We start from the raw sequence: 20,914 nt of genomic DNA, 5'->3' as shown, positions 1-20,914 counted from the left end.
GGCGTTAGCGCGCGGCGTGGTGACAGTTTGGATCAGGCCCTGGGGAATCGCTTCATGTCGCGACCGAAGGTAGGAATGCCACTGGACCCACCTGCTTTCGTCGTCCTTTACGAGAGGAAGGGAGGGTGCGGAGGGATTCAGAAGTTGGGATCCTCGCGGAGGGATTCCGGTGGAGTGGGAGAAAGTGATGAATTCAGAGAAAGGACCGCAAGTCCCCGAGGGCTGCGAGCCTCCAGAGCCTCGGCGCAAGTCCATCGAACCGGACTTGCTGGCAGGACATTGACAAAACCCTAGGGTTCTAAACTGTACTCTGCCATGTGTGTGTCCTCAGGGGGAGCTCACAATTTCGGATTTCCTGACTTGGAAAACCTCCTAAGAGATCTGTTCATCCCTTCTCCCGCTTGCTTACTCATCCATTCATTCATAATCCACCATCTATCCCCAAAACGCTAATTGTCTTTTCCAAGCAGAGCACAGTGCAGGCCAATGGGGGCACAGAGGTGAACCGAACTGGGAGAAGTCCTGACCTCTAGGAGTGCAGAGGCCACCTCCCCCATGTTAAGAGTGTGTGAAGGAAGACCCAAACCTGCTTCTTCTTATCCCGTGTTCCACCTCTTATGAATGACAATGCGTTTCCTTAATACCCTCTTACAATTAAAAATGAGTGATCACATTGGATTTACCCAGGTAATCTCGAAAACCCCAGAATTATCAATATTTTAAAGTCAGTTGGTTAGCAATCTTCATTCCATCTGCAATCTTAATTTCCTTTTGTCATAAAATGTAACATAGTCATAGGTTCTGGGGACGAAGACATGGACATCTTTTGGGGGAGCATTATTCTGCCTACCTCTATACTGTCATAATTTTTAAAATACTGTTTACAATAGCATCACAAAATCAAATACCTATGAATATTAATTTAAAATGTTCAATACATACACCGAAAACTAGAAAACCTGGTGGAAATAAATTAAAGAAGACTTAAATTAATGGAGAGATTGACCATATTCATGGATTGGAAGACTCAAGGAAAAGTTTTTCAACCAAAGACTAGAGCAGCTAGGTAATCATGTGGGGAATGGAACTGAAAACGTGAGATAGTACAAAAGGTATAATCAAAAAGGAGAAGGACACCACTAGTTCTGGGGGAGCTGGAGGGGCTTCAGTGGACAAATGGGGCAAGATTTCACTTACTTCTGGGGGGAACTTGCTTCTGCCGGTTTAGTAGAGCAGTATCCATATCTGCTCTTTCCAGCACCTCTCTGAGGGTAGAAGGATGTGGTAGGCAGAATTCTAGATGGCCCCCAAGATTCCCACCCCCAGTGTACTCACCTTATTTAGTTTCCTCCCCTTTAACTATGGGTGGAGCATGTGGATTTGATGGGATAGTTACTATCATAATGACGATGGGTTGTACAAGATTCCATCGTGGCTGACTTGGAGGGGCAGGGTTGAAGTCAGAGGAGGAGCTCCTGCAGGCCTGGAAGGAAGCGAGCGCTCCTGTTGCGAACTGCCTATGGGCTCCAGCACTCTCTGGGAGCTGAAAGTAGTCCCCAGCCAATGGCTAGCAAGCAAACAGGGACCTCAGTCCTACAACCCGAAGTAACTGAATTCTTCCAAATGATCTGAATGATCTTGGAACAGCACCCCATGCCCTGGATGAGAACCATAACCCACCCAGGTGATCACCTTTATTGTGGCTTTGTAAGACCTGAGCAGAGGGTCCAGCTAAGCCATGCCTGGACTCCTGGCCCATGGAAACTGTGAGATACAAATTTGTACTGTTTCAAACCATTAAGTTTGTGGTAATTTGTCATGCAGTAATAGCAAACTAATGCAGATGGCAAGTCTGCCGACGCTGCAGAGGTCATTCTGCACAAGACCAATTCTGATTTCTTTTTTCATACCTGCCATTAGGGATCAGTTATACCAGGGCTGACGGCCAAGCTGTTTTGGACATGGTGGAAGCAAAATAATACCCACCACCCTCTGAGGATTTAAAAGATCCATTTTGGGTAGAAGAAATTAACTTTGCTCTGAGTCTTTGACCCAGCCATCTCCTGGATCACAAATTTAATCACACTTAAAAGGTTGGAGTAAAAGGTCTTCTCACAAAGACTGCTGAGTTTGACCCTCAAAACTGGATTTTAGGGCCGGACCTTTGGAGCATTGAAAACTAGGTATGCGCTCTACTGGTCATGCCTGTGAAGCAAGGCTACAGTGAGGTGGGCGTCGGATACTTGGGGATTCATTCTAAGGGCCAAGTTGCTGGGCATATGGTGACCGATGAGAACTTGGCCAGGCTGGACCTTACAGTCTCAGGATTTGGAGAGTGTTGAGTCTGATGGCTTGAGTATGTTAATATCTGCAGTAAGCTGAGCTGGGAAGGCATGGTGGGTACTCAAAATTAGTTGCATCACTTTTCTTTTCTCATTGCAGAATCAAAATTACAAGGGCTATGGATTATCAAAAGGAAAGGAACGGTGAGTGGTCCCACCCAATCCAATAAACACAGAAATAGCTTCCTTCTTTCCTTCCTCACTCCTTCCTTCCTCCCCTTCATCCATCCCCCCACTCTTCCTCCTTAACTTCAAAGATCAGAATGATGATGATGATGATAATAATAATAATAATAATAATAAACAATTACCGAGCATTGGCCATGTGCCAGGCCCTGCGCCAGTCATTTTACCTGTATTATCTCATCGAATCCTTATCACAATCCTTTGAAGTAAATACGACTATGACATCCACTTCACAGATGGGGAAACAAACTCAGAGAGGCTACATGACTTGCTCAAGACCACAGGACTAGCAAGAGGAGGTTTTTGGACCCCAGGGCCCATGTCGTATCTAACTATGCTCTCCCGCCTCCTTCAACAACTGCGTGAAAATGACTTGATAACTCAAAGGTCAACTCCACCCTGACCCTCTGCTTCACTCTGTATCCCTAACCTGGGTGCGGAACTCAGCCCCTTTTCAGACTTCCTAAACAGAATCCATTTGCACAAAGCAGGGGTGAGCAACAGTCGACTCCGCTGAAGATTTTCGTGGGGAGTGAGAAGAGGCAGTTTACTGTGTACACACCATGGCAAATATTTTAGATATTTCTATTCTTTATTTCATTAGATATTTCTGTTCTCTCTCAAGTCCTTTCTGACTATACCCCCATCGTGGGATCTTCTTTCACGCACGGCCCATCTTTGCCTTCTTTCTCTCCACGCTGACCCTATCCCATCGATATCAAATCTCTCGCTCTCTTACGCAGAGCAGTTCGGCACTGTTCCCGATCCTGGCCCTCAGTTTATACACCCACTCCTACCCCAACAAAACAAAGAGCACTTTGGTTAACAAGACCCACCCATATATTTTATTAGGGCAGGAATCAATTAGAAACAGAAAACCCAACTAGTAGCAGCTTTAAAAAATGGTATTTATTTTTTCTCAGGTAACAAAGTCGGGGAAGCGGGGCAGGCACAGTTATTCAACAGAGTCAGAGCTACTGTCTCTGCGGTTGTCTTGACTTTTTCCTTATGGACACCAAGTGGCTGCTAGAGCTCCAGCCTTTGTGTCACAATCAAGATGGGAAGAAGTGGGGAGGAAGACACAGTCAGTCTCTCTCTCATACACATATACATAAAAAAACCACAAAACTTTCCAGGAACCCACCTTCCTCATCATCTTAAATGTTTAACTTGTTGACCAAAACTGTGTGACAGGGCCACCCCTGGCTGCACGAGTGTCTAGGAATACAAGTTACATAAGTGCCGTTATACTGTGATCATCACACACCCTGTTTTTGTCCCACAAAATCTTATTTTCAGCATTCATCATGATTGCGCATGTAGGTCTGATACATTTTACTCCATACGTTCCATTGTGTACCACGAGTTATTATTAATCTATCCTCCTGTTAAAAGGCATTTAGGTTGTGTCTTGGCATTGGTTTCCTCCAGAAGCCAACCCTGAGACAAGGATGCGAGAACAAGTCATTTATCTGGAAGGTGATTCCAGTAAGCACTGGCAGGGGAGTGGGGAAGTGAGACAGCTAAAGGAAGGGAACCAGTAAAAGGTACATTACTGACAGGTTACTCCTTGGGCAAGTGGGGCTCAGTCCCACTGGGGATTCCTAGGGGATAGCACAGAACACACCGCAGACTTAACCCAGCTGAGAGATGAGAGAGCTGGAGGCCTTACCCATCAACTCCAATTATATGCTGTGGGGGGAGGGCAGTTAACTTCCGGGTCCTTCAGATCTGCCCCAAGCACTAGCTGAGCAGAGCCTGGGGGCCAGAAAAAGCCCTTTGGCGAAGAGCTGCAGGTGCTGGCAGTGGAAAGCCCTCTGACTGGCATGCACAGGAATGTGAATGCCCAAGGGATACGGGTGGACCACCAACAGTGTATGCTACAGGTCAGTTCTGTACAAAACAGTAACAGTTACAAATGAACACCCTCCTGCATATGTTGCCTGGTGCATACACAGGGTGTCTGTCTAGGCTACTGAACTAGGGTAGAATTGTTGGGTGCAGAGTACATGCTCATTTGTGCATATTTAACTGTCCCAAATACTGCTTTGTGGATCTCCAAAGTGCCTCCTCCCAGCAGGGGAGGGAATTTCATTTTAGCACATTGTTGCCAAAACTTGGGCTTTGAGATTTTTGCCAAGCTAATAATGTGTATGAAATTGTACGGGATGATTTTAATATGCCAAATTGCTCTCCAAAGGTTCATCCAATTTACACTCCCATCACCACTGTAGAATAATTACCATTTTCCCACATGCTTACAAACACTTGGTATTTGTCTGATTTTAAATATTTTGTTTTTACAGCTGGGATCTACAAGCCAAAATAAAAACCCCATGCAGAAAATTCATCACCCTGCTGCTCCTTGGGTACTAAAGCCCCTAGCTGGTCTACCTCCTTCCGTCTGTCTTACAGAGTCGTCTTTGTTTGTTTCATATATAATGTCCAGGGGTTTTAGTTGTGCTTGTAGGAGGACTATGCTGCTCCACCCTTCCAGATGAGTGCCGGGAAAGGGTTTGCAAATACTTACTGTGAAATAGTAGGATGAGGAAAGGCACCTGTAAAACAACCAGACCATGCCTGGCACATCGTAGGCACTGAATAAAATGATTGCTATTACTTCTCAATGATTCAAAGAGTCTATAATTCTCAGTTTGATTATTTTAAGTGTTGCATGCTGGATGCTAAATTCTGAGATTTGGTAATTCTAATTTGGGGCATTTCCAGGTATGCAGTTTGACCTTTTTTCCTCCCCCCTCTTTCCTATCCCTGGACCATCCTGGAGAAGTAGTTGGTCCTCAGAAAGTGTTGTGTTGACTTGTCTTTCAGAGAGCAAAGAACATCAATCCGGTTCAAGACCACTTTTATGAATACGCTTATGGATGTCCTTCGCCACAGGCCAGGCTGGGTGGAAGTGAAGGAGTAAGATCCCCGCTCCCATCCTTACCCCTTCCTCCCTTTGTCTCACGGGCCTTTGTCTCCCTTTGTTCTTCTCCCAGTTCCCCTAGGTGGCTACTGGGACTCGTCCCAATTTGGCTGTGACAGGGGCCAACATTTATTTAGCACTCGGTGTGTCAGGGGCATTATTGATGCCATCTCTGTCTTATTTAAGCATTATAAGCCTCCAGCAAGATCTGATTATGTTCCGAGGTATTAAGCCAATTGCTTAAGGTCACACAGCAAATAAGTTCGGTTATTCCACAGCCATGCAGGTCCCAGGCTCCTCTCTGCCCTGTTCTAGCAGTGTCCCACGGCTCTCTGTAAAAACAAGGAGTGCAGCCATCACAGACCGGCTGGCTTGAATGGCAGGTCCAGGTCATATCAGGTCAAGTCCAAGGTCCAGTGATGTCAGGTCCAGGTCAAGGGCTGATCTTCCCCGGCCACTTACTACTTCCGTAACTTTGAACAAGTTACTTGACCCCTAAGCCTACATTGCTCCTTCTATGCTGAGCCCTGAGGATACTGTGATGCATAAGCTTACAATGCCTGGCACATAGTAGGTGCTAATATTAGTTATGAGTGTTAAGGTCTAGATGCATGTAGCAGAGACCCAAAGTAAAAGACTTTGATGCCCGGAAGTTTACTTACCTCCCTTACTGAAGTCCAGATGTAGGGTGTTTAGAAATGGTACGGAAGTGTGGGATCCGTGTGCTTCCCTCTTTGTATCCTGCTGTTCCTTGAGTGAGGCCCTTGTCCTCCATGGTCGGAGGTGAAGTTCCCTCCTTACATCCGCATTCCAAGAGCAGTAGGTAGGAGGGAAGCATGAAAAGGCACACCCTGCCCTTGAAGAACACAACCCAGGAGTCCCATTTCAATGGCCAGAACCTAGCCATGTGGCCATACCTAGCTGCAAGGGAATCTGGAAAATGTAGACAGGTCAATGTTGGGATTTTTCCAGGTAAATGTTAGGATTTCTACTATGAGAAAGCGGAGGATGGGTGTTAGGGATAGGGGTACCCAGCTGCCCTGTCCTGGTGCTCAGTAACCATCACTAAGCCTGTTAGACACTCTTCAGCGCTTCACATGCACAGCCTCTGAATTATCCAGCAAACCTCCTACACAGGTGCTATCATTATCCCCATTTTACTGATGAGAAAACAGGACACAAAAGAGTAAAAAATGTCATGTTTGAGGTTACTCCGCTTGTAAGGGCTTGCGCCAGGATTTGTACCTGGCTTGTCTGCAAAAACCCAGTCTCATTTCTGCCCTATTCCAGCAGCCGCTCATGTCTGAAGGCACAAACGAGCCAGTGGATGAATGTGGGAGGGATGGTGTGGGAGTGCATGATGCAGGTTTCTTTATAACTGATCCCAAATTTCCTCAAGGGCCATTGCACCAGATGTGACTCTATGAATTTAAGGCCTCACCCTTTTGGACCTAACCTGGGGCCTGGGCTCTCCAAAGAGAATGAGGTCTCAATTCAGACTATCAGCCTGACAGGTCAGAGTGTGGAACAGGTGTGGCCAGAGCTGTCCCTTCCCTTGCTTCTCACCGAGAAAGCTGGCGTGACGCCTGGAACTGCAGCGCCCATCCTGTGGTCCGGAAGTGATGGGCAGGAGGACAGCGCATTAAGGACGACAGAAGGGGAAGGTAGAAGGGACCTGAATCCCTGCTGCCCTTCTTGAGCAGTTTAATGTCTTCCGGGTGATTTAAGAGCAACTTGACTATGATGATCCTGAGGATGGTGTACAAATGAATGAAATTCCAGAATTAGAAAAGATTCTGAAATCTGCACCATGGTTCACAAGGCCCTTCCTAACTGGGCCCTACCCCACCCTTCCGCGCCATCCCTGACCTCTGTCCCTCCACTCACACCTTTCTTCACACCCTTGAAATGCCCTTTTCAACCCCAGGGCCTCACTTCCTGCCCTTCCCTCTCTTAGAATCCTCTCCCCACTGCTCTTGACCTGGCTGTTCCTCCTTACCCTCAGTCCTCAGTCAAAATATCACCTACACACGGTGGCCTCCACCCAACTTAGGTCCCTGAGCTACCCTGCCTCACAGCCTCCTGCTGGGTTACTCACGGCACATTTCACAGGTCCTCACTGTAGTGTTATTCAGTCGTTTCCTTGCCTGTTGTTAGCCTTCGGTGTGGTATGATATGCATCGCCTGGCCTGGACATTTGGCTCCTCCTGTACCCTTGCCCCCAACATTGTCTCTGACACCGAGACAACCTCCACTCATCTGTGTTGGATGAATGAGTGAACGATGCATTATTTATTCATTCATCTATTATTTATTCATTCGTCCAAAACAAAAAGTCGATGGAAAAGCAGGTTGTAAAAGGAAATAGTCAGGAGTGGTGCCAGAGCTTGGGCTCAGAAGCCCGATGACCTGAGTTAAAATCCTGTTCTGCAACTTACTAGCTGTATGAACTTGGGTGAGTTCCTTCACGTGTCTGTGCCTCAGTTTCCTCCTCTGTAAAATGGGTTTAATAATAGAATTTAACACTTAGGATGGCCATGAGGGTCTACGAGTTAATATTTGTAAAGTATTGAGAACAGTGTCTGGCAGCAAGTATTAGCTATTAGAAAGTTTAAAGACATGCCAAACAATGCCATGTGCTATGTCCGGATACACACATACGTACACAGCAAATTGGTGAAAATACTCGTAGAAACGATACTCACCAAATTCAGGCTAATGGCTTCCTTTGGGACAGGAGAGAAGACAGAATCAGGCAGGAATATACACAGGCCCCCAGTTGTACCTGACATTTTACTTTAAAAAATTAGAAGCATCATGGCGGCATTATTTTATTTCACATCTTTTCCAAGCACCTCCGCCCCAGCTCTGGTATCAGATTCCATAGATTAGTCTGGTTTCTGTCCCTCTCCCTGGCACGTCGGTGAAGAATGAGGTCGGCATTTGGAGTCGGACGGGCTGGGTGTGAATCCTGCTGCTGCTCTGTTCTGGGGGGGGGCAAGCCACCCTTGTCTGAGGGCTCCAGGTATGACCCTAGTCACCCCCTGGGCTGTCGGCGCTGAGGATTCAGTAAGAGGAGGGCCTTTTGAACTGGGAAGTGCTTGCAAATGCTACCTGATTCCACTGCTCTGTAATGTGAGCTGAGGGGTGGTGGCCCCAGGATGCTTCCAAGACCCAGGCAGGTAACATGATCAGGTGAGGCTGGCTGGTATCCTGAGCTATAGGCAGTGGTGGGGGCTGTGACTTGGAGGGTGCGCCCCCTCTGATGTGGTGGCTGCTCCTCAGTCCAGCCAATAGGTGCCAGGAGGTATCTGGGCTCACTGGAGGCCACCAGCCTGGATTTTTGTAGCAATATTTCTCTAGTTTTCATTCTGGCCTAACAAAGCAGGTTGTGGTCAGTGGTGGCCCACGGCCACCTCCTTGAGACCCCTACTAGACACACTGCTGCGTGTCCCTCAGCTGTACCTCCCTGGGCCCCAGGCCCCCAGCAGTGCTGAGGTCCTCTGGTCATGATCTTTGCCCCCCCCCCCCCCCCAGTGAAGGGGAGTGGGACTTTTACTGGTGTGACATCAGCTGGCTCCGGGAGAACTTCGACCACACCTACATGGATGAGCACGTGCGGATCAGTCACTTCCGAAACCACTACGAGGTGAGCTGGCTGAGCTGAGGGGACTGGGTCAGTCAACTCAGGTTACTGGGTGTGGCGGTGAGCAGGAGCTAGTCTGGGGTTACAAGGACGGGAATGAAACGTGTGAGAGACTTTGGGATACACGCCAGGTGGGGAGTATGTACGCTAGATGTATGATGCTCTAACTAGTGAGAGGGAGTAAGGATCTCAGACCTGAGGAACAGGCCGTCTTGGGGTGGGGTTCGAGGGCACGGGCTGCTGGGTGTTTCAGCACCAGAGGTGCCGAGGGTCAGGCTGGCGTGGAGTGCAAGGGCCAGAGGAGCCGGAGGCTTGGGCGCTTATGATGACCTCAGGGCAAAGAGAAGTTGAGCACTTTGGGGTCTGGAGACGGGAGGGAGGCCCAGGAGGAACCAGACCACAAAGATGAGAATGGAGAAGCCAGTGGTGGGAAATTTTCCAAGGTTAGCGCAGCTAAGCGGTTTGAAGATGAACTTCAGAGTCAGACAGACCTGGGTCAAAGCCTGGCTATGCCTCCCGTTAGCTGGCTAGCTCTGGGCAACTGACTTAACCTGTGTGAGCCTCAGTTCCCTCACCTGTAAAGTGGGGATAATTATAGAACAGCTGGGTAAAGTTGCTCTTAGTCAAAATTACTCTTACTGTTATTGTTAGTTTGTGGGCCAGAGAATGGAGGCTGTGGGGGTGGTTGGGATGGGTCGGGGTGGGAGGAGGAGCGGAGCACTGGGCTGTGTGCTAACCGCCAGCCCGTCCATCCTTTGGCCCAGCTGACCCGAAAGAACTACATGGTGAAGAACCTGAAGCGGTTCCGGAAACAGCTGGAGCGCGAGGCAGGAAAGCTGGAGGCAGCCAAGTGCGACTTCTTCCCCAAAACCTTTGAGCTGCCCTGCGAGTACCACCTGTTTGTGGAGGAGTTTCGCAAAAACCCAGGAATCACCTGGATCATGAAACCTGTGAGTGTGCAGTGCCGGGGACTGGGGGGGTGGGGGGCCCAGACACAGAGCAGGGGTGCTTTGGCGCGTCTTGGACAGGACCCGCCTGGTAATTCAGCCTTAGATGCCTCCCCCAAAGGGTCGCCTTCTCTCCTCCTTTCTGCAGCCTGTGGACCCAGCAGCTGTGAATACTAGTACACAGCAGGTGCTCAGTAAGAGTTTACTGGTGAACAAGTGACCTCAGGGCACCAGGGCAGGGAATCCAGGGCCTCCTCAGACCCCTGCCTCCCTTCCTGACGTGAAGGGAAGGAAACCAAGGCGGGGTAGAAGTGCTGCCAGGTCTCACAGTCCTTGGAAGGAGGTCCTACCCCCTCCCCCACTGTAAAGAGGAGGAGACTCAGACCTATTTATTCAAGCTTTCCACAAATACTCGTGGAGCAAAGGCTGAGCCAGGATCCACCCAGGCCTCCCAGACCTTCCCTGGCGAGGTCTGCCGGAAGGCTGGCATCCCTTCCCGGAGGCACAGAGCAGAGGGCCGAGGAGATGGAGCGGCAGGGCTTAGGCAGAAGATCACTGCAACCCACCTGCAGATTCCAGCTCCCAGCAGGCACTATCCTCTCAGATAAATGATAATTTGTGCTAATTGGGAACGAGCAATCACACATTAAGTTGATTCCTTTCCCAGCCCCCCGGCCTTCACAGCTGTAATTAAGAGGAGGAATCTTGGCTCTGTGTGTGGGCGCGCACATGCGCCCGCCCTTGCTCTCCCTTCCCAGTTGCTGAGGCAGCCCGTCCAGGGTGTAGGGTGCAGAGAGTGGGTGCTCCCAGTCAGACTAGCCAGGGTCCTGACTCTGTCTGCCACTTATATGTGACCCTACGCAGGTCACTCAGCCCCTCTGGGTCCATTTCCTCATCTATGAAATGGAATTAATGAGTGTGCCACTGTCGCTGGCCCCTGCACAACACTTAGAGTCGTGAGACTCTGCTGAAGTCATTCTCAACCTTGAGAGTGCGCCAGAATTTTCTGGAGAGCTTATTAAAGCGCCCCACTCCCACAGTGTCTGGTTCAGTAGACTCGGTGTGGGCTAGAGCTTGGCTGTCACTCCTAGGTAATATAAGAACAAACCCAGTCTGCAGTTAAAGTGCACACATCCAAACTTCATTTGCATCTACGCATTCTCCCCTCCCATGGGCCCAGGCCCTCTGGGTTGACAGGGAGGTGGGCAAGACCCAGGTGGTGGGCCCACACTTGCTCCCCCAGCCCCTCTGGCATGGCTGGGAGGCCCGTGCCAGGCTGTCAGGGCCCAGGCCTGTCTGCCAGTCTCTCTGCAGAGCTGGTTATCACCTCACTCAGGGTTGAGAATCTGGGCAACCTGGATTGTTCTCGGCTTTGGGGGCCTCTTTCCAAATGGCAGGACAGGAAGAACCACATTTTCACGTTCTGTTTTACGAATTTACCCCAGTCAGAATTTCTCACACTTTCTCACTGCTGTCTCCTAAGAGCTGGGATGCTTTGGGCAGCAAATAACGGAGAACCCAACTAACAGTAGCTCAAATAAGGGGGCAGGGGCTCGGAACTGTCCTCATGCCCAGGGCCTCTTCAGCATCGGTGAAATGTGGGGACCCTGGCACAGGAGAGTGATTATAGGAACACACAGTAAAGTGTATTTGATTATAAAAGAAAGCAAAAACAGTTATCCAACTGTTTGTTTGGGTCCCCTGAGAAACATGCCAACATAAGACCCAACCTCCCAGAGCTTTGCCTGTGAGAGAGCAGGGGAGGGAGCCGGGGAGGCTGGTCAGACCCCGGTGGAGGAAGAAAGGCTGGAGAGAACCTCCTAGCCTGCCATGCAGCCCAAGGAAGTTCAGCAAGACGGAGGGGAGGCGGCAGACCCACGCTGCTATCGGACGAGTCCTCTGTTTCCCAGGACTGGCCAGCCTTCACGTCCTACCGTCCTCAGCTGTAGGCTGGGACCTGGGTGAGGCCTGGCCAGCACAGGACGGTGTTAGCAGCAGCGGCCGGGACTCTCAGTCAGTCACTGTCCTGCAGTTAGAGGCCCGTGAGTGGGTGCTGACGGCCTCCACACAGACTATTAAAACATCCTTTAGCTGTGCTAACTAATATGTGCTTTTCAGGAGCAATTAAAGAGAATCTAACGGCAGGCCCAATAGCTACCATAATTTCAAAGGCATCATGAGCACAGACAACACCTGAGACATCTGCAGCAATTATAATGCAGTGTGTGATAACAGCTGTGATTCCTTCTGAGAGCAGAGTCCCGGGCACGGCAACGCGACCAGGACCTGTGGCCTGCGCTCTTGATAAAGGAAACTTGACCACCTGATTAGGGGCTAATGACAGTGAAGATGAAAATTTCTTTCTGGTTTGAGTTTGTGGACCCCAGGGAGTTTCCTTTAGCGATGGGAGGGCGACTCCAGGGGCTGTTTATGCGGCAGCTCAAGGTACAGTGGGCTGGCCGCTCTACTTAGGCACAGCATGGCCGCCGCGGCTCCAGCTTTGCCTCCTCGCACCTTCCCCGCCACAGTGATAAAGGGACACCCTAGTCTGTGTCCCTTTTGAAGAAGACACAAACTGCCCAGAAGTCCCTGCAGCAAACCGCCTGGCATCCTGCTGGCCTGAGCCTGAACCAATGGCAGGGGCCTGGGACCACTGCGAGGGCTCAGACCCCCCCAGAGGAAAGGTCCCCCAGAGGAGGTCATCCCAACGGGGTCCTATGGGTAGGAAAAAAGGGGGGGTTGCTGGGGAGGCCACCGGTCACATCTGCCACACCAGGTACATGCTACACAGTGAATGACACAGGAGGAACGGCCCCGGGGCCAGGCCGGGCGTGGCAGGCGTGGAGGGCTGTGAGTAGCCACAGCTGGCGCAACAGCAAAGCGCGGTTTGTTCTAATCATCCAGATATTGTTTCCAATCAATACCATCACTTCTGATAAAAATAACGTAAAAATCGTTCCCTCACAAATGGTCATGTAAGATTGTCACTCCCAGAAGTGGTGCCACGTTTGTCCTTTGATTTCTCGAACTCCCTGGCCCTGGAGGGTGCGTGAGCACCAGCCTGGTGAAGTACAGATTTGATTAGCCTGTATTATCTCCTACCGGCTGGGCGACCTTGAACAGAGTGCGTGGCCTCTCTGTGCCTTGGTTTCCTTGGCTGCAAAATGGGAACCATGTAATGCCACATATAGGGTCTAGTTTTTAAAGCTTTAGTGAGGTCATATGCTTAAGTCGTTGAGCCCGGCACAAAGGCAACACCTGAGAAGTATTAGCGCTGGTGTTTCTGTCATTATGGGCCATTTTCCTAGGTGGTGCTCTGGTCCTGCGGCTGCAGCCCAAACCCAGCGCCTCGAAACCACAATCATGTCTCATTTAGCCCATAAGCCTCTGGTTGGGCAGCACTTGACAGTGAAGGCTCATGACTGCTCCAGCATCCACTGGGCAGCTCCTCTGAGGGCTGCAGGCTTCGCTGTGCTGAGCTGGCTCACGCACTCAGCTGCGAGGTGGTGCTGGCTGTTGGCTGGGAGCTCAACCAGGCTTGGGGCCTGGAGACTCAGTTGCCTGCTGTGTGGGCCTCTCCACATGACCTGAGCTTTCTCACAGCGCGGTGGCTGGGTTCCCGGGTGTCCATCCCCAAAGAGAAAGCTGAGCGGATGCTGTATTGCTTTCTATGACCCGGCACTGGAAGCCACACAGTGTTGCTTGTTCCATGCATAATTAATTGACACATTCTTTAAAGGCTTACCCAGACTCAAGGAGAGGCAACAACTTTACCTTTTGAAGGAGGGTCCTAGAAGAACACAGGGGCTGGAAGTATTGTTGTGATTGTGTTTGGAAACAGCAGTCTGTTGGAGCAAGATACTGGGAGATTGCCAGTCTTAACTACCCTGACATATCACCGTGCGGCGAGTTCCTTTTCCACTCTAGGGTAATTCCCTTAGGAGATTGGTAACTGACAATGCTTTGAACAATGAAGACATTTCATTGTCTCAGATAACCAGAAAGCTAGACTGGGAGGTTCCGGGTGTGGGGTGTGCTCAACAACGCCACTAGAAGCCCAGGTTCCTTCTGTTTGTTCATTCTGCACCCTCAGTGTGTCGGCTTTGTGTCATCAGACTTGTCACCTCGTCGGTGTGAGATGGCTGCCACAGTCGCAGGCATCACCTCCTCAGACTCGTATTTGAGGAAAGGAGGAAAGAAGCCAAGCATTTCTTTCTCTCTCCTCCCTCCCTCCTTTTCTCCCTCCACACACACTTTTTTCTCTCTCAACCTTTTTCTTCCTCCTCCTCCTTCTCTGCTTCCTTGTCAAGCCCAATATTTTTAACAGGGAGGAAAATCTTTCGCAGAAGCCCCAAAGCCCCAAGCAGATGTCTCCTTAGGTCTCATTGACCAAAACGGGTCATGTGGTTTTGACTAGCTGCAAGGGAGGCTGGGAAAATAGCTATCTGGTCTTCCCAGTCTCCACGATGAGAGGTGGGTTTGCCAGCCAGGAAGAACAGGAAGGGGAATGGCTACGGGGAAGGCAGCCAATGGTGGGAGTGAGGTTCCTAGATCAAAAGTTATGAGTCTTTTTTTAAAAAATATATTTATTGATTATGCTATTACAGTTGTCCCATTTCCCCCCCCTCACTCCACTCCATCCTGCTCACCCCCTCCCTCCCACATTCCCCCCCTATAGTTCATGTCCATGGGTCATACTTATAAGTTCTTTGGCTTCTACATTTCCTACACTATTCTTACCCTCCCCCTGTCTATTTTCCACCTATCATCTATGCTACTTATTCTCTGTACCTTTCCCCCCCTCTCCCCCTCCCACTCCCCTGTTGACAACCCTCCATGTGATCTCCATCTCTATGGTTCTGTTCCTGTTCTAGTTGTTTGCCTAGTTTGCTCTTGTTTTTGTTTTAGGTGTGATCGTTAATAACTGTGAGTTTGCTGTCATTCTTACTGTTCCTATTTTTTATCTTCTTTTTCTTAGGTAACTCTCTTTAACATTTCATATAATAAGGGCTTGGTGCTGATGAACTTCTTTAACTTGACCTTATCTGAGAAGCACTTTATCTTCCCTTCCATTCTAAATGATAGCTTTGCTGGATACAGTAATCTTGGATGTAGGTCCTTGCCTTTCATGACTTGGAATACTTCTTGCCAGCCCCTTCTTGCCTGTAAGGTCTCTTTGGAGAAATCAGCTGACAGTCTTATGGGAACCCCTTTGTAGGTAACTGTCTCCTTTTCTCTTGCTGCTTCTAAGATTCTCTCCTTCTCTTTCATCTTGGGTAATGTAATTTTGGTGTGCCTTGGTGTGTTCCTCCTTGGGTCCAGCTTCTTTGGGACTCTCTGAGCTTCCTGGACTTCCTGGAAGTCTATTTCCTTTGCCAGACTGGGGAAGTTCTCCTTCATTATGTGTTCAAATAAGTTTTCAATTTTTTGTGCTTCCTCTTCTCCCTCTGGCACCCCTATAATTCGGATGTTGGAACGTTTAAAGATGCCCTGGAGGTTCCTAAGTGTCTCCTCATTTTTCTGAATTCTTGTTTCTTCATTCTTTTCTGGCTGGATGTTTCTTTCTTCCTTCTGGTCCACACCGTTGATTTGAGTCCCAGTTTCCTTCTCATCACTATTGGTTCCCTGTACATTTTCCTTTGTTTCTCTTAGCATAGGCTTCATTTTTTCATCTAGTTTTTGAACAAATTCAACCAATTCTGTGAGCGTCTTGATAACCAGTGTTTTGAACTGTGCATCCAATAGGTTGGCTATCTCTTCCTCGCTTAGTTGTGTTTTTTCTGGAGCTTTGAAGTGTTCAGTCATTTGGGCCATTTATTTTTTTTTTTTTTTTTTTGGTCTTGGCTCGTCTGTTACTTTAAGGGGCGGAGCCTTAGGTGTTTCCGGGGCGGGGTAACGCTGGTCGCTGCGCTGTGACTGTGGCGCTGAACGTGGGGGAGGGGCCGAGAGGGAGCAATGGCGCCCGCTCCACTCCACTGGATTTCAGCCACTCCCTCCGCTACCCACAATCAAATTGGGCCCCTCTGGTGCTGGTTCCCGAGTGGGTGGGCTTGTACTCTAGGCCCCTGTGGGTCTCTTCAGCGACCTCTCCTGTGAGGCTGGGAGTCTCTCCTGCTGCCACCCCAACCCCCACGGGCGTTTTCAATCAGAGGTTTGAGGCTTTATTCCCCCCACCCCTCGCTGGATCCCTGGGTTGCGCGGTCTGCTTCACTCCCCACCGTTTGTCTGGTTTATCTGTGCTCGAGTATGGGTCTGTGGGGTGCTACTCACTGCTCTGCCTGCCCCGCTCTCCGCCACTCTGAGTCCGGCCCTCTCGGTCCATCCGCGCGCGACTGTGGGGCCGCAGGGTCTGCTAGTGCTGGGACTGCCTGCCCGGATCGTCCCACACTCCGCCAGTCTCAGTCCCACCACAGCAACGCGAGTCCTCTCCGCCCCAGCTGCCCGTCTCCGCCCCTCCTACCAGTCTGGATGAATGTTTATTTTTTATTTCCTTGGTGTTGGACTTTCTTGCTGTTCGATTTTCTGTCAGTTCTGGTTGTGCGAGGAGGTGCAGTGTGTCTACCTACACTGCCATCTTGGTTCCTGGTAAAAGTGATGAGTCTTAAAACAACTTTTTAATTGAAGTTTAATAAAACAGAACATGTCTACCTTTCAGGGGTACAGCTTGATAAATTTTCACAAAGTGAACACACTCAAATAACCAGCACCCAGACCATAGGCAGAACGTTACCAGCCCCTCAGCCACTCCCCGCAGACCCTCTTCCACCACTATACCCTAAGTCTCTCGGAACGTAGCATCGTTTGCCTGCTTTCATACTTTATATAATCAGAATCATGTAGTGTGGCTACATTGTGTCTGGTTGCCCTCCCTCCACATCATGTTCATGATATTCATCCATACTGATGTGGTTAACTGTGAATTGTTATTTATCATTGCTGTTTACTATTCCATTAAGTTAATATTTATCCATTTGGGAGTTCTGAGGTTGGAGCTGTTATGAATTGTGCTGCAGTGGACGTCCCTGTACGTGTTTGGGGGTGCCCACATGCTCGCGTAGGCCCCTGGAAGAGGAATTGCTGGGTCATGGGGGTGCCTGTGTTCAGCTTTGGTGGGTGCTGCCAGAGTTTCCGAGCAATGTACTCCCCCCAGCACATGTGAGAGTTTCAGTTTCCACAGATCCTCGCCGACACTTCTGTCTTCCACTTTAGCCATTCTCGGGGATTGTGGAGTGATATCATATTGGGGTTTTCACTTGCACTTTTCTGAAGACTAATGAAGTTGAGTGCCTTTTTATTGTTTACATTGAGTAATCCTCTTTTGTGAAGTGAATTTAAATCTTGCATAGCTGTGAACCCTTGGGAGCCCTTGATGCACACTGATTATTAGTTGTTTTCCAAAACAGCTGTGTGTGTGGCTTCCCCTGAGCCACCACAGTGCTGCACAGTCTTTTGGAATCCTCCCTCTGGGCACACACGACCCTGAACCAGGGTGCACAGCACAGCAGGCAAAGCAAGGCTGGTTTCGGCTCCTGCTGCCCCTGTGACCGGGAGCCCTTCATGCAGCGGACCACCTGTACAGCCACACCTGACAACTCTGCCTGCCCCTACATTGTACAGAGGGCCCCACAGTGACCAGCTGGGCCATGCTCAGAGGAGACCAGAGAGAAATGAGAGTTTGCACTTGCTGGGTGCCTTTATGCTGGAGGAAAAAATGACTCAGGGGGTCCTGCTCAGTGGCTGCAAATGACTAAAGAACCCAGGAATCAGATTCATTCTAGGAGGCCCTCGAGGCCAAACCCAGGCAGGCAAACTTTACAGGCCAGGCTGTGAGATTCCCCAGGGTCTGGGTTATTGGTGTGGCACGACAGCTAGCACACAGTAGACACCAACTATATACCTTTTGGATGACTGTTAATAGAGCTATTCTGGAACAGATGGTCTGTGTCTGGATGTAGGGGAAGCGAGCTCCCTGGCACTGTGGAGGTTCAAGGCCGGGCAGGTGACCATGGTAGAGGATGTCATAGGAGGAAGTGATGCCTTTGCTGCCGACTGCTCTGTGTGATATTAAAGATTCTCCTAGCCCCTAGACTCTGTGAAGCTATGAATTATCCATGCTAGCATTCAGCGAAGGCAGACTGATTTCGGTATTAGCTGAAGGAAAACCTAATTAGGAAGGCAAATTGATTTCCAAAAAAAGAATTGGATGATATGTTCCCAGGACTGTTAGAAATGGTTTTTTAATTGTCAGTTCTTTTGTATTATTCATGCAATTGATGCCTTTGTGAGCTAAGTTGGTCCTCAGTTTTCTCTCTGCTTCTCTCTCCCTCCTGCCAGGCTTAGCACCTTCTCCATTCCAGCCTCTTCAGGGCTGGGCTGGGCCTTTCCTCTGGGGGTAGCTGGGGGCCCATGAGGGAGATGGAGACAGAAATGCTGGGGAGTGGCCCCAGGCATGGGGGTGAACAAGCAACCACAAAGAGCTGAATGCTGACCTTTCTGCATCCACCACCACCCAGGTAGCCAGGTCCCAGGGGAAGGGTATCTTCCTCTTCCGGAGACTGAAGGACATCATGGACTGGAGGAAGGTGAGTTTACCTCTCCCCCTTCCTCCCTAAATTCTCTGCCCTCACTGGGAGGAAGGGCCCCTCTTTCCCTCCCTGAAAGCTTGGAGGGCTGGCGGAGAAGTTCTATGCACAAGTCTGTCCATGAGTACTAGATATCTGGAACCAGATTGCCTGGGTTTAAATCCTGACCTTGCCACTTAATAGCTGTGTGACCTTGGGCAAGTTACTTCACCTCTCTGTGCCCAAGTAAATGAGGGCTAGTAATAGCATCTGCTGAGAATGCAATGAGTTAATATGTCTAAAACCTGAAAACATTGCATTCTTTACCTGGACCTCCTACTCACCTGGCAGGGGAGAGTTTAGCTCACTTTTACTAAGTCCAAGACTGGACCTGAGGTGGCTCCCTTCCTCCTCCTCCCCCCATCATATACCAAGACAGAGTGCAGTAGAAATCCTGGTTCTAATCCTGCTTCCGCCACTCAGAAGCTATGTGGTCTTGGGAAAATTGCTGGAGCACTCTGAACCTTACAGGTGATGGTAGTGCAGCGTGGGTGAGAGAAATGGGATGACTAAACTACCCAACCAGCACCTACTGCACTAGCAGGCCCCGGCAGGTGCTCAGTACATGCATTTCCTCCCTCCGCTGTGTGACCTGATTCCTTCCATGAAACCGTCAGGGCACTGCTGGGAAGAAGCTCACCAGCATGGAGGCCCAGCAAGCCCGGGGCACTGTCAATCCTTCTGGCAGCCACGTGAGTATATGTGGGGGCAGCCTGGGTCCCAAGAAGAGAAGGCCTGGCTGCCCCTGTCTTGAAATAGCTTGGGTTTGGAGGATGTCAAAAATCCCACCCTTGGGGGCGGAAGCCCTGGGTTTCGGTGCCCCCTGCCACTGGTCTGTTATGTGACCTCACTGAGTGTGTGAGACTGGCCTCTAGGCCTCAGTTTCCTCACCACGTTCCTCTGAAGACAACAGTGTGGGTGGGCGAGGGCTTGGCGGACGGCGAGGCGCTGTGCATATGTGAGGTCATCGCTGTCTTCCCGAGCCGGGCTGGCCAGCAGAGAATTAGCAGGCAGAGGAGGAGAGGCGAGTCCCTGTGGCCCTGTGTGGGGCTCTGGGCAGCACCGAGCAGGGGAGCTCTCCGCAGGGCAGGGCCTGGCGTGTGCCTGTGCTTTCTTTCCAATATGGTGACGGCTGGCCTGTGTCGACACCGAGCCATTGAAATGTGGCTAGTGCGACTGAAGGACTGGATTTTTTTTTATTTCCGTTTCATCGTGGTAACATAGACATAATATTTACCATCTTAACCATAGTTAAGTGTCCAGTTTTGTGCATTGATCACCTTCGCATTGTTGTGTGACCATCCTCAGAACTTCCTCATCTTCCCCACTGACGCTCTGCGCCCGTTAAACACGACTCACTCCCCCTCCCTCCAGCCGGTGGAAGCTGCCATCCCACCTCCTGTCTCTACAAACGTGACAATCTAGGTGCCTCCCTTAAGCGGCATCACACCCTATTTGTCCTTTTGTGTCTGGCTGCTTTTACTTAACTTTGTGTCTTCAAGGTTCATCCATGTCGTAGTGTGTAAGTCCACTCGCTTTTAATCAATTTGAGTATATGTAGCCACACGTGGCCAGTGGCTGCCCTGGCGGGTTAAATGCCCAGGTTCTAGACCCAGTCTGTGCGGGTCCACTTCCCAGCTGTGTCACCTTGGGCAAGTCACTCCCCCTCTCTGTGCTTCAGTTTCTCATCTGTAAAACGGGGATAGCAGTACTTCCCTTAGAGGGCTGATTTAAGGATCAAGTGATATACCCTATGTAGAGTGACTAACACAATGCCTCGTGCTCAGGATGTGCTCCACAAATGTTAATAATTATTATTACAACTAGGACGCAAGAAGTTCGGATGACCAGAAAGAAGAAATTCCCGTGGAGAACTATGTAGCTCAGCGTTATATTGAAAACCCCTATCTGATAGGAGGTGAGCTGGCTGTCTCTGCTCCCTGCTCTTCCACTGGGCAGTCCAATAGTCAGTCAACAAGCATTGACTAGCAGCCTGCTGTGGACTTGGCCTGACACCAGGCAAGACAGGGTACCGAGACGGAGATCTGCCCTGCCTGCGCTCTCCCTCCTCCTGGCTGTGCCTGGGCAGCTCCTCTGCCTGGCATGCCCCTCCCACTCCCTTTCTGCTCACTGAAGTTCCCATCCTGCTTCACGAGCCAACCTGTTCATGCGTTAATCCTACAGGTACTTATAAAGAGCCTACTCATGGCCAGCCACTGTCCTGGGTGCTGGCTGCCCACTGTGCA

At 50.0% G+C, this 20,914-nt stretch overlaps 1 protein-coding gene across 2 annotated transcripts in view; it reads left to right on the top strand.

The window, feature by feature from the left end:
• The window catches only part of TTLL9 (tubulin tyrosine ligase like 9), a 39,744-nt gene continuing 18,830 nt past the window's right edge, over positions 1-20,914 (top strand). The window contains exons 1-8 of one of the 2 annotated variants that reach the window (XM_053926917.2): positions 1-69; positions 2,443-2,486; positions 5,358-5,450; positions 8,992-9,103; positions 9,865-10,050; positions 18,561-18,629; positions 19,286-19,360; positions 20,496-20,586. In XM_053926917.2, the coding sequence (XP_053782892.1) occupies positions 55-69; positions 2,443-2,486; positions 5,358-5,450; positions 8,992-9,103; positions 9,865-10,050; positions 18,561-18,629; positions 19,286-19,360; positions 20,496-20,586 (685 nt within the window). In that variant the 5' untranslated portion in view covers positions 1-54. Of the gene's footprint in view, positions 70-622; positions 688-2,442; positions 2,487-5,357; positions 5,451-8,991; positions 9,104-9,864; positions 10,051-18,560; positions 18,630-19,285; positions 19,361-20,495; positions 20,587-20,914 lie in introns of those variants that run through there. The other variant, XM_053926918.2, reaches the window with a different exon arrangement.

This window comes from Desmodus rotundus, chromosome 6, assembly GCF_022682495.2.
Source record: "Desmodus rotundus isolate HL8 chromosome 6, HLdesRot8A.1, whole genome shotgun sequence".
Lineage (NCBI taxonomy): Eukaryota > Metazoa > Chordata > Mammalia > Chiroptera > Phyllostomidae > Desmodus > Desmodus rotundus.
This window is presented reverse-complemented; position numbering and strand designations above follow the sequence as displayed.